The 14,522-nt window shown below is 40.0% G+C and overlaps 1 protein-coding gene across 15 annotated transcripts in view; it reads right to left on the minus strand.

Moving 5' to 3' along the window:
- Window positions 1–14,522, minus strand: part of MBNL1 (muscleblind like splicing regulator 1) — a 174,683-nt gene that overhangs the window by 26,144 nt on the left and 134,017 nt on the right. For 14 of the 15 annotated variants that reach the window (XM_080657169.1, XM_080657176.1, XM_080657166.1 and 11 more), the window contains 2 exons: window positions 13,938–14,108; window positions 3,612–3,812 (listed from right to left, as the gene is read on the minus strand). In XM_080657169.1, coding sequence (XP_080513295.1) covers window positions 3,612–3,812; window positions 13,938–14,108 — 372 coding nt within the window. Of the gene's footprint in view, window positions 1–3,611; window positions 3,813–12,468; window positions 12,580–13,937; window positions 14,109–14,522 lie in introns of all 15 variants that reach the window. The other variant, XM_080657168.1, reaches the window with a different exon arrangement.

Genomic DNA, 14,522 nt, shown 5'->3' on the forward strand with positions numbered 1-14,522 from the left:
TTGCGTCCCTGTCCCCGGTGCTGGCCCTGGGGACGTGAGGCTCGCAGAAGCTTGCGTCCCTGCCCCCAGTGCCAGGCCCAGGGACGTAAGGCTCGCAGAGGCCTACATCTTTGGGGTGATGGATTGCAGGGCTCCCGCACTGTAACAAGGCACAGGCCAGGATGAGGGACCCCCCCGGACCCCCCCCCCACCCCAAGAGCATGAATTTTGTGCACCAGACCACTAGTTCAAAATAAAAAGCTGCTTTGAAATTACAGAAAGGCATCCTAAGGTCACAAAATGGAATTCTAAAAGCCACTGTTACTGATACATAAGACTTTGGCTCCTCATTAAAGAAAACCAAGAAAGCTGACTTTTACAATGTAGAAAGTCTTTTAAAAGCTATCCAACAAAGAATGGATAATATGAATATTGGTATAAAGCTTATGTGTGTGTTTTACACACACACACGCACGCACACACACACACACACACACACACACACCACACAGTGTCCCAAAATGTATACACACACTTTGAATGATTAGAAAGGCAGTGTTTATTAAAATATATTTCACTTTCAAAATTGAGTTATCAGCTGCTAAAGTGTGTATGCATTTTTTGGGGACCCCCAGCATATAAACTTTCAAAAGTTGTGGCTGGCATTAAAATTAAGAAAATTCCCTAAATGTCCCAAGAATGTTCTAACTGGAAGTGATCTTTGGGATTATCTAGTACAATCCCCTAATTTTATGTATGGAATATGAAGTTCAGAGAACAATGAGAAGTTTGACCCAAACTCACTCACCTAATTAGCAACAGCGATAGCACTAATCCTTGGATTCCTGCTTTCCAATTTAATGTTTTTTTATAGAATCACATTGGGTGCTGTAATTACATGTCAATTCACCCAAGCAATTATATAAGAACCAGAAGGCTGATAAATCTATGATATTTTTAAATTTATTTATTGTCTAATAAATTGTAGCAAAAAGAAGGAAGTGGCAAGACAAACCAGCCATTATTTTAACTGATTGAAATTCTTTTCCACCTCCAAAGGAATTCAAAATTCAAACATGCACTTCAGAGTTCCTCAAGGAAAAAAATAGAGTATAGATTTAAACCCCAATAACTAAACATGTGGCCAATTAGCAAATAAGTGTGTGCACTCATTGCCATGTCTTTCAGACTCCAATCTGGAGTGCAGTTAGCATGAGAGGAAATCACCTGAAGATATGAATGTCTAAGCTCCCAAGTGCCGAGCAGGAAGGCATGCCCCTTTAGCCTCACAGTGCAATAGCCTAACAGGTTGTAACTGTGACACTGGATCAGATCCAGTTAACCAGAAGGAGGTAGGAAGCTGCCCCACCACCAGGCATTCAGAGAAGGGGGATTCAGGTTAAAAGGAAATGACAGTCATTTGTTGTGACTACTGCGAAATCAGACAGACAAAATACACAAAGCAGCTTCTCCCAAAAGAAAAATAAAACCAAACGACAAAAGTTTTCACTGTAACTAAACATCACACCAAATATAGTCAATTACAGACTACCTAAAATTATGAGGACTCATTTAGAAGAGTTCTGACCACATAGCTCAGCCTTTGAGAGAGATTCTTTTAAAGAGATTTCAATAGAGATTTTTCTCAGCTTTTTAAATGTCACCTCCTATTAATAATTAATTCACTAAAGTTCATCTCAGACGGTCTGTTTGGTTCCCATTAATCAATCAACAATTATGCGTTATGAGCCCAGGGTTTGCCTCAGAAAGGCTGGGGGTGGAGTTCACATGTTGAGCATCAGATAATTTTTAAATATTTAAAATTTCTTAAGTTTCCTCCTAATTTATCTGCAAGCAGCATTAGTTAATGAATGGACAAGGACAACTGTGCAATGACAAACCACACACGGGTCACGGTGTACCTCTCTCTCCAGCACACAGCAGAGTCTTCCGACCACAGAGGGCGCGCAACTAGGTTTCAAAGTCCTTCCCTGGTCCTACTTGCAGTAATCTCTTAATTAGCAGCCTTTTCCAAAATGTTTAATGAAAGGTAAGGCATAAGCCTAAAACAAACAAAACTTTAAAGAGTATACGGGAGCCAAAATGTGCTTCCTCCTCTACGTATTTTTTATCACCTGCATGGGGATGGGAGCGTGACATAGTGTTTTAAAATGGGATTCTGAGTTCATACTCCACTGGAACATACCACCTTTGTGAACTTGAATAATTATGTCACATTTATACCCCTAAATTTATTGCCCTGTAGAGTTAATAAGAGTATCTTGTCAGGCTGGCGTGGCTCAGTAGTTGAGCATTAACCTACAAACCAGGAGGTCACAGTTCGAAGCTCATGCCCAGGTTGTCAGCTGGATCCCCACTTGTGGGGTGTGTAGGAGGCAGCCAACCAATGATTCTCTCTTATCATTGATATTTCTATCTCTCTCTCCCTTCCTCTCTGAAATCAATAAAAATGTATCTTTAAAAAATAGTAGTATCTTCCTCGTAAGCTTGTTTTGAATATTAAATGTGTGATGCTTGTGAGCGGTTGACTCTGTATTTGGTAGATAACAAATATTCAATAAGTATTAACTATTATTATTATCATCAAAATGATGGTACAGTTATGACTTCTGAAATCTGAGATCCTTTGCAAAGCATACAATGAAACTTAATAAACAAGAACTTGGTGCTTATTAAATAAATTCTTGCTAAACTTATAAATTATTAGTGTCAATTATATTCACACAAAAGCCTTATTTTGCTGCTTTCTCTATAATTAATACATGCAAAACTTCTCTTCACTCAGTATTGCCTCATCCGAACCAGGGACAAGAGGAAAAGATCATTTTGTTTTTTAGTTGGACACCAAAGCCAGGTTTTAGAGCTTCAATGGACAGTAATGTGGCCATTTTTTCCTCTCTCTATAGAGTTCACCAAATCTATCGATTTACAGCCATGCTGAAACTCTGAACAACTACTTCAACGTAAGATTTATATCTTTAATTTCTTTTTCATGTAGCAATAGCAAAGCACATACATCTGATCATCCTTGACTCTGAGACTCAGATCATCACACAATTTCCAATTAAAAATGTTTATGAGAGTGCACTTCATCAACAAAGCTGCCTTGCTATTCCAACCAAAATATACTGAAGCTTATGAGGCCATCTGCAATAATAAACTTTAAAATGCTTTATAGATAGTAACTAAATAACATCTTTATGAGAACAAGTATCAGGGGATTGATCAAATTTGTTCTTAATAACAACAGCGATAAATATTTAAGAAACATTTGCTGGGTGCCAGGCATTCTTTCTTCCAGCTCTTTGAGGAAAGTGCCATTATTACCTCCATTTCAAAAAAGAGGAAACTGAGGCACAATGAAGTAACAGGCAGTCTGACCCCAGCATCCAAGTTCTTACCCATTAATCTTACACATGGATGTTGTGGCTTTCATGAATATTACATTCATCACATATAGTATGCCCATATTCTAGTAAAATGATCCAAGCAGTAAACCAAAACCTCTGCTTTGACGTTTTTTAACTTTTATGACAATGAAAGAAAGAAAGAAATAGCACACTTTGCAAATTAGAATAGAGTACATAAAGAAACCAGCTCATCATTCCTACCTCAAGTCTGTCTGTCCGCATTAATTTCTGTGCAGCAGCTGCAGCAGCTGCAGGGACAGGGACCCCAGGGTTCCCTGTAACCAACATTGGTGCAGTCGGCAAGATCTCTGCTGGAACCAGGCTTGGGGAGACAGGTCCCAGGTAGGGATTAAAGGCTGCTGATGCATTGGTGGCTAAGCTGGGTGCAACTGAAAACATTGGCTGAAAAATAAAGTAAGAAGAAAAATTTAATATGAAGGTCTTAGTTGAAAGTTGATATCCTACATTATATATATGTTTCCATCCATCTATCCATCCATCCACCTCCCCCCCAACCTCCATCCATCCATCTATCTATCCCCAATCTATTCTTCCCTTTCTCTCTTCCTACCTTTCCCTCCATTTAATTCTGTGTTTATTTACTCTTATTCAGGATAAGGATGATTCTTAAATAAGCATTGATCAAACCAAAGTTTTTCTAAAATACAAGAGGTAACCTGCCGCTACATTTTCCACTGGAATCTTAAAGCCTGGGGTCTATAATACTTGCAATTTCTTTATGAACAATAGATCAAGAACTCAATAGGGAAACTTCCTTTGGTTATCTACTTCCCATCTTTATCTTGATTGAACCCTAGACGCATATCTAAGAAATATATTTCATAATTATTATGTCAGATGTTCTTGAAGAATCTGTTTACAACTGTTAATAGGTTGCAAGTGTCCTATTATCTGGAATAAATAAAGCAGAACTCTCAGTGGATAGCTAAGTTCCACAGTCAATGTAAACTGTGAATGAACCTCATGTGGTCACGGAAAGGTGATGATGACACCATTCCTGTGGGCACACAAGATAAAGTGTTTGGCATATTCACTAGTTGCAGGTTTTTCTGGGGGGATTATAAACTTCACCAGTCTATCACGCTCTTGTGAGATATTTAACAGGGAATTCACCTTCCTAGGGGAGAACCATTGGAAAATGGGAAAGCTGCAACAGAACACTTCTAACTAAATGCTAGATTCTTCAAGGGAACACTTAGGGCGACACTAACGAAAATGCGACAAGATTGACTTTCTGCCAGAAATGCTTTCATGGATACATGAGAATGGTTTCTATTTGTTGGTATAAAAATGTGCATATCAGGAAATATATCTGTTCTTGATAGAATTAAGCAATTTACCTGAAATCTACTTGAGCAATTTTTTTTTCCAATTTTAAAAGCATAACCTAGCACCCACTTTCCCATGTGATTGATGATACATTTTCAACTTCCTAATTCAATGGAGTTTCGATTCTTAAAGTTTAACGCTTTGTTTAATAGTAATGTTTGTCTCCAAAACACAAAAACGGATGGACAAAATGGAGCCTATTCTTGACGGTAATTTTTAACAATTCACTTCTTTTACCCTGTGGTATGGAATAGATTCAGAGAAATTTTTTGTAGAATAAAGGGACATTACACTGTTGCTATTCTTCCCTCTGAAAGATGATACTGAGTTTATACAGTGTTCAAGAGAAATTTGGAACAAATTTGTAATGCCATTAAGATGCATATTACAAAAGTAATTCTTATAGTTCAAAAGAGAAACGTGTTAAAAAATACAACATTTCCTTTATCTAGCCCGGCTCTGTCTCAAGTATTCCCTTGTTCCTAGGACAGTTCTCAACTATGGGTGATTTTGCCTCACAGGGACATCTAGCAATGTCTAAAGACATTTCTGGTCGCCACAGCTGGAGGGTGCTATGGCATCTAATGGGTAGAGTCCAAGGGTTCTGCTAAGTGTCCCATAACACATGGGCAGCCCCTTCCAACAAAGGTTTATCCAATCCCAAACGTCAGCAGAGCTGAGGTTGAAAATCCCTGTCCTCGGGATGCACTCTTCTCTTGACCTCACACATTGCTTTAAGACAAAATCTTCTGTGCATGCAGCTAGCGCGCGCAATCTTAGTGAGACAACGGTGAAAAGTAGAATATTTAATACATAATGTGATTCCCTTGGCAGAAGAAACGATGCACCATGGATTCCTCTGAGATGTTCAAGTTAGAATGATGATGCCTCCGAATGTGTTGGCTTAAATGCCATGGTTAGCTGCCCTGCCAGATCGATGGCTCTTGCCTGAGGAAGTGGCCTAAAGTAACACCTCCCATCCGCAGGCCCATCCCTGCCCAAAGCAGCTACGCTGCGTGCTGACAACAGGAAACTACCCAGCATTCCAGATATTAACAATCCATAACCTGCCAGGAGCTGGGGCCCAGGGCAGTCTCTGCCCACCAACGGATATTGAACAGCAGCTGATTCTATGCTGCTCCACTGTCTACTGGCAGCCAAGGCAGCAGCAGGGCAAGGGTTGACCTGCACAGCGAATACATGTTGAACTTGGATTTCTACTCCGAGATACTCAGGTAAAACGCACACTGCCACATACTCGCAGATACAATATGTAAAATTTCAGCCACGCCAGTCACCTATTTTTCCTGTTAGATATTTAATAATGATTTAAAAATTAGCACTAAAGACTAAAAGACTAGTTTAGAATGTGGAGAACAGACGCCAGGTAATAGCATTCCTCTTTGTATTCTGTTGCTACGAATGAACATGTATTTCCAGACAGTGCATTTTTTAAGGCATGCTTCAGAAAGTTATTGGATGCTCATGTCACTGTACACAAGCTACTATCATTATTTAGAAGCAGAGGTCAAATTTACAAACTCATTTGGAGGGAAAAAAAGCATTCGTATTGTAAGAAAATAAGACCAGTGGCCAATAAAATTCAGCTTTCTTAAAGCTCATTGAATAAAATAAACATAAAATCTACAATGCCTAGAATACAGAAGTTGCATATTAAAGGGAAAGGAACTCTTTTATTACATAAAAATATGGCAACAATTTTCCCACTGGACTGTTTCTATAGAGTTGTCATGTGAATTGATTTCTGCATTTAATCCAGCAGAACAAATTCAAGTCTGGTGAATTTTAGGGTACTCTCCCCACGTAAAATCTGCAGCAGCTTTTAAAAACCTGAACCATCAACTCTTCAACAAGCATGATCGCAAATTGCTCCCTCTCCAGATAAGTGGTGCTATTTGCTAAACAGTCAGGCAATCAATAATAATAGCTCTACGCTTTGAAATCTGATTCCAAAAGCTGCTTTAAAAACAACAAAAAAAGTACAACATTTCTTCATTTCTTTTGAGGTTTTTTTTTTTTTTTTTTTTGTAAATCTGTTACATCCTTTTTCAAAGAGCACCTTGCTGGAGGTAGGTCACTGCTGGACCCAGCAGTGCCCTAATCTGATTAGTAAAGAACTTGAACTGCTACACGGCTGATTCTCCATCCAAAACTTGCCCTGGCAGGGTTCAGTGGAATCGCAAGGATGGATATTAATGCAATGGTAGTATTGAGCAGCATCCTATTTTCTCTGAAGTATCCACAGGATAATGTATAACTACATAATCGGTGCATTTGATACTAACTGCATCCTTGTAACAATGATTTACAGATACCTTGCCTCCGGGAAGGCATCAGGAAGGTTGGCTTATTATTGTCTTTTGTCTGTGGACACCCTGAACAGAGAAAAACTAATGGCAGGCTTACTAATGCTTGCATGGGCTAATCATTTGTTTGTTTTAAAAGAGCCATTCTGATTCCATTAAGGTACTCAGGCTTTACTATAAATGAAAGTGTTATTTAATTTCACATTATGACCATTGTTAAATGTGTGCAAACATGGTTATTAGCATAATTCCCTCTCCTTACTGTGTGCCAGGCATGTGCTTGATGCTTTACCTATGTTCCTGCATTTAATCCTCATAACAATAGAGTGTAAACTTCAGTGCAAACACAAACAAAACTCCACGGCTTTTGTTTTAAGATGGGGTTGGTGGTGGGGGGGGGGGATACCTGTTTAATGCACTACTAAATTCTCAAAACATAGAGCAATGCCGGGCACACGGTAGGCACTCAACATACACTGAATAAGTGCCCGAGTGGGTGAATGAATGAATGAGTGCGTGGATGAATGACAGCCTTGGCAGGTGGGTATGATTAGTCCCATTTTGCAGATAAAGAAGTCTCTTGGAGATTATGGGCCCCAAAAGACCTAGGATATGGACACAAGTGTGTCTGATTCCAGGGGGTTCTGAAAATAGGGGTTCTCTGCGCAGGCCGCCCATCAGAATGACCTAGAGCAGTGGTCAGCAAACTCATTAGTCAACAGAGCCAAATATCAACAGTACAACAATTGAAATTTCGTTTGAGAGCCGAAAACCGACTTTTGCGCATGGGCCACGAAGTTTCAATCGCACTGTACGTGCGCGCCTGCACGTGGTATTTTGTGGAAGAGCCACACTCAAGGGGCCAAAGAGCCGCAGTTTGCCGACCACTGACCTAGAGAGCTTTCTATCCAGCATGCCCTGCCCCGCCCCCTCATCGGACTCTCTGGGAGACATAGGAAGGCAGCAGTGTTTTTTAAATGCTCGTGGATGATTTCAATTCCAGACACTAAAGGGCCTTCTACTACTATTTAAAAACAGAAATAGGTTCCATTTTCTGATTCCATATGAGGTCACTAAGGACTCGTGTTCCCTTCTGACTCTCTTCTTCTGAACCTGGTTTTCCCTGCACATTGAAGGATGCTCCTGCCCAGCCCACCTATCTAATTCCTAATTGTGCTTCAATAATTAGGGCTCTTCCTCTTGAAGTTGTCCCAGATCCACCCACACCTCCAATTCTAAACAGGCGTTTCCTGCCCTCTGCTCTCCATGATCCTCATCACCCAGGTCCAGCATTAATCACCACGTGTGTGTCCCTGACCATCTATCTCTTCTACTGGAACTGGACCGCAGGCTCTCAGAGGGCAGCCTTGTGCCCTGTGTTCTGTTCATTTTGTATGGATCCTGCAGCTGGCCTCTACATAGGTCCCTGATAGACATTCACTTAACAAGTATATCAATGGATGTGCTGTTTTTCTCTGTCAAAGAAATGAGTAAATGCATTAAATGTTTTCTAGAAATAGAGATTTAAACATTAAAAAAGAGATTTAATGTTATCCATTTCTCTAATATGCTCCTTAGAAAAGTTTAATTTCTTTTCTTTTGGTTTTGCAATTTTTAATACTGAATTTTTCTAAGTTATCATTTTCCCATGCTGCAATGTTGCAAATATCAGATGAGCCCTAATTTATTTTAAAATGCTATGTGAGACAGTGTTTGTTTTTCAGACAATGTTGGCAAGTTTTAATAAAATGGAGGGAGTACTTACAATAAATAATACATAATTGGTATATGCTGGCATTTACAGAACACGAATTTTAAGTCAGATCTGTCTAGATTTTATGTGTGTCTGTGTGTATCTGTGAAGGTCAAACTTGCAAGCAGTAAACCATAAAGCATTTTTAAAAAATTAACAGCATAATCGAGGTGTATGAAACCAGATTCTTGTACAACCCTGTATAAAATCTATAAACAGCCTTTGTAAAAAATTATGTTGAATACGAACGTAGATCCAAAAGCTGATGGGAGTTATCAACAAATATCACCTTACAATGCCTTTTTTCTAAGAAGGTAGCATACAACTACAATCAAAGCAATCCTATTTTAAAATCTGTTTCTAGACTGACTTGCTGACTGGGCTTTATCCTTAATTTCACTTTCTCTTTCAATCCATTTTTTTCTCAACATTTAAATAGAGAAGACTCACTTCTAGTTCTCCAAGTAGAAACATAGCAACAAATATGCCCTAAGATTTGGGGCCCATTTTCAAGCTGCTTAAGGAAGTGCAGGCTCCTTGACTGAGAAGGGCAGATGCCCTGGCCAGGTGACACAGTTGATGGGAGCATCATCCCATACACCAAAAAGACTGCGGGTTTGATTCCTGGTCAGGGCACATATCAAGGTTTCGGGTTGTATCCTTGGTCTGGGCAGGTTCAGGTGGCAACCAAGGGATGTTTAGCTCTCACATCGGTGTTTCTCTCTCTCTCTCTCTCTCTCCCCCTTCCTCTCTCTCTCTCCAAATAAACAATAAAAACATATCCTCGGGTGAGGATTTAAAAAAAAAAAGAAGGGCAGATGGATGAAAGATGATTCAGGGACTTGGAAACATTTTACCAGAAACACTTGGGGATGAAGTGGCCTTATCTCAACCACCAGTTGGATAAACTGGAAAGGGAAGTCCTAAAATACAATTGAAGAATCCCAGGTGTTCCTGGAAGTGTGACAAATGATGACATCAAAGCTTTCAGCATCAAACTGACAACAACCGCTTGGAACCTGAGGCGAGAACAGAGACGAGGTGACAGAAGCAGCAGAGAAGCTCCCGAGACCTGAGCTAAATGCAGGAACTCTGAAGTCCTCTGTCGCTACACTGCTTCCAAAGCACGAAATTCACGGGATTTCCACGTGAGTCGGGGACCTCAATAGGGCTAGGAGTGTGTGCCTTCAAGGCAGCTGTTATGGGACCTTATGGATGGCCAAGCCTAACCTTGGGAGCACAGGGCAAGGCGCCTGAGGCCTCTGCTAGCTCTCCGAGGGCAGTGACGAGAGCCTGAAAGCTATCTTTCAGGAAGGAACCAAAGAACTGTATCAGAGGCCTCCAAGTTGTAAACCACAAGGTGCCATCTACATTCGGTTAGGTTGTTTAATCACTGCTCATTAGATTGCCTTTGCATCAGATTGTGCATGGCAAAGTAAAAAAAAAAAAAAAAAAAAAAAAATTAAATTAAATTTAAAAATTAAAGTGGCACTTAGGAAATAAACCCAAATTTGGGTAATTAGATACTATAGGCCTTCCATTTATCTTCCAGTTACAGAGCTAGTCAGCAGCAGGGCCAGTCATAATAATTAATCTCTCCGAACCTCTGAGGCTTCATCTGCAAATCTGGGATAATACTACCTACTTAATAGGATGGTGGTGAGGATTTAGGACACCAAAAGTACTGAGTTCAGTAACTGCACGCATAGAATTGCATTTGCCCCCAAAATGTCAAGTCCTCTTTCTGATTCTTGGCTGGGTGCCTTTCTCTACAATTTAATAAAGTACATAAACACAAGAAACTCTCCTATAAATCCCTGCACTCCCCAAGTCAGCCCAGTGTCAGGTTCCAAAGACCTTACATTTATACACCAGGTCTCTCAAGATTTATGAGAAAACGAGAACCCAAACGGAGTGACATGCAGCCATTTCCTGGTCCCCAAAGGGCCCTCATACAGCCCCTGGCTGCCTCTTACAGGGTCTGCTACAAAGTAGCCCCCATTTGGTGCAGCAGAGACTGGGCTGGGGCACTGGGACCTGGTTGCAATTCCTCTGGACGCCGGGGAAGGTCAACCCCCATGAACCTCTGCCTCTATTTCTTGTGTTTGGAAAGCTCCTTCCCTCGTTCACTCTTTCACTTACCCAAGCAATCGTTTGATCTCTGTGACGTGCCAGGCACAACACCAGATACTTCTGAATCTGATTGGACCTTGCTAAGCCCTTGCCCAATCCGTGTTCCCCCAGCCACAGTTTGGGGGCCAAACTGGTTGCCCTTCGATTAGAAAACTAAGAGGCTTCCCCTGTGTGACTGCAAGCCCCTTGGCTGCTCAGACACTGCTGATGCTCCTGATGGGGTGGACCTGCTCGCAGCATTATCTCCTTGGAGATCCCACCACCTGGGCTGGATCCACGTTTATGCCATCCCCTCAGACACTCTCGGCTGGCCAGCCTCTTGGAGTGGTTTGTCCATATTTGCCACCTGCCGGTTCCAACCGGTTAGCCTCCCTATTCGTGGGCCCAGCATTAAAGTTCCAGTAGGCAGCTGGTTAGGACCATCTCACTTATTTCTGAATCTCCATGTTATCATCTTCATTAAAACATGGCTGGCTACAGGGATCAAAAAGTCTCCGGTGAGATTTTGAAGCAAATTTCCCGGATTAAAGCCTTCTCTGTAGCCATTAAAAGCCATTCCTATTAGCAAATGCTTTAAAATTGAATAGTTAAAATGACTGCTGTACTTATTACATAAACGTCACTCTGCATAGAGTATATTATTTCTAGACTGATCTCACAATGCCTCTAGCAAAAGGGTTATTCCACTTTCAAATCCAGGAACCAGGGAAAATTAACATACAATGTGCTCACATCTGGGGGGGGGGGCGGTGAATGGAGGAAGAGGGCATAGAGGGGATGAATGGTGATGGAAAATAACAAATGAAAATAAAAGTATTTTAAAAAAGAAAAGAAAATTAATGCTTTGTCTAAGCTGAGAATTTCCCAACAAAAACACCAGAAAATGTGGTGATTTTTCTAATGGTTCCAGAAACCTGTGCGTTAGTGATTTCCTAAACAATGCATATTGGTTACTAGTATTTCAAAGCCATGGGCATAAGTGTTGCTTATAGTTTGCGCCAGGATTACGATGTGCTGACCCTGGGAACGACCTTGAGTATAACTCAAGGACGAACCTCCAGGACCAGTGCTGTTCTTTGCAGTCCGGGAACCTCACTGCGGCTCTCAGAGGCGCGCTCGGCCACTGAGCGGGTAGATACGCTTTAAATGTTTCAGTGGAACAAAGTACCTCACATCAAGAGAGATCTTATATCAAGAAAAGTAGTAGCTGCCACAAGGATTTATCGGATCTTTGAAGCTACCTATGTGAGGGCTACGTGTAACAGAGAAGTCCTATCCAATATTTTATGCTAGAGAGAAAAAAACTGTTTTTAAACCAAATGAACGAGTTTATGCTATCCCAAAACTAACATGTGAAATTAGCAGATACCACAAAAATAAATTTAAGATATCATATTTTACTGCATCCCCAAATAATGAAAAAAAAAAAAAAAATATATATATATATATATATATATCAGATTAAAACAGACACAGAATTACAATATTATCTCACCTCAACTGTATAGAATTGATAATTGGTATCACTGCCGATGTGATATGGAGATCCCTCCCACCTCGAAATGCAATCCCCCCCTCTTTTTTGGAATGATTGGTGCATTAAGTTCTAAGAGAGAATAATAGTTACATTGAGTTCAGGTGTTAAAATGTATTAGGAAAAAAATTAGTTAGCACACTGCTACAGTTAGCGTATCAGAAAAATGCGGATCTTCACATTCCCATGACCCCAAAATACTACATATAAGTTAGTGACATAAATTACTGACAGATACAATCTTATCATTGCAAATTTCAACATACATTTAAACACAGAATTACCATATCACAATGAATATCAGAACACCTTTTGCAACCTATAATTATGACATTAATCTCTTACATTTCTATGAACAAGTGTTTGAGTAAAGGTTATTGAAATCATTTACCATATATACCCTCCAAAAATCCAAATAAGTAAATAAATAAATATATGTGCTCAGACTCAAGTGTTATCCCCATATGTTGCTCAGTAAACATTAAATCCCCATGACCACCTACAGTTTCTAATATTTACATCTTTTCTTAAAAGTCCTTGGAGTTTCTGCCTCTCCTGATAATTTCTACTTTTATGAGACTTCCAAGTCCATATTGATTCACCACTGTCAGAATTCTTTCAGCACTGTAACCACAAAATAATTTCAATTTATGTTTAGAAGAATAACAAAGGCTTCTTTTTTAAGAAAGAGAACTAGCCATGACCAGTGTTTCTCAGTGGATGGAGCATCACCCTGAGCACCTAAGGGCTTACAGGTTCGATTCTAGGTCCAAGGGCAGATACCTGGGTTGCAGGTTCATTCCCTGCCCAGTCCCCCTCCCCCACCCCACCCCCCATCGGGGCACTACAGGAGGCAACCAGTCCATGTGTCTCTCTCACATAGATGTTTCTCTCTCTTCCTCCCTCCCTCCCTCTCACTCTCTCTGAAAAGTAATGGGGAAAATATCCTCAGGTGAGGATTTAAAGAGAGAGAGAGAGAGAGGAGAGAGAACTATATAGAGTCTCTTCAAGGAGGAAAGCAAGGAAATTTTTTTTCTCAAAATTAGAGATGACATATGCCAAGTTTTAAGATTATTATTACCATTAAAGTAGCCTGAAAATGCACATTGACTAGATTGATGAGATTGATAAATAACCCTTTTAAAAAAACAAACAAAACACTTTACATTTGAAAGTCACAGAACTTAGTTTGGAGAAAATGTTAGGGGAAAAACATGCTATAACACAAATTTCCCCATGATTTACACAGAAGATAAGTAACGTCACAGTGTGAAAACAATTTCAGGGTTTGACTGATAACTGTGTTAGGAAGTACTAGGCAACTGATCCTGTTACCTGTGCTCCTTGAACTAGTGCAACCATCACTTTAACACTAAAACTGAGCACGTGGAGTTACAAACGTAATAAATGAGGACTGAAAATACGCTCACCACGGGTTGTAATGGGGCACCGGGCATCATGGCATTGGCTAGTTGCATTTGCTGGGCCAACATGGCCATGTTCTTCTGCTGAATCAAGTTATTGCGCCCATTTATCTCCAACTGTGTTTTTAAGTGTGGGGGTGGGTGCAGATATTTGCAGTTCTCCCTGGAGCAACGACCCTAAAAAACAAAAGCAGAAACTATCTTAAGAAAAACGAATAAAATAAGCAAATCTTAAAAAATAATAATAATGCAAACCTATCACTTGAATCTACCATGCACACAATGTATTGCCCACATCATTTTATAATACGTTTAGAGTAAGTAATGAATTCACCCAAATGCTTAAAGAAGTTTTTTTTTTTAATTTTAATATTAGCTCTATTGTATCAAGATCCCAGTTGAAAAATCTACACATTGCCAAGATCATATGAAAATACAGAATATCAAATAAAGAATATTAGGCTCCTTGCATAATATCTTCTGGTTAACTTTAATGAACCCCAAAGAATCATGAAGTTTTACTATCTATTTTTACTTGCACTGAGTCCTAAGGAAATGAACTGAGAGGACTCAAGGCACACTATATTCTCA

Source organism: Plecotus auritus (genome assembly GCF_963455305.1).
Source record: "Plecotus auritus genome assembly, chromosome: 2".
Taxonomy (NCBI): Eukaryota; Metazoa; Chordata; class Mammalia; order Chiroptera; family Vespertilionidae; genus Plecotus; species Plecotus auritus.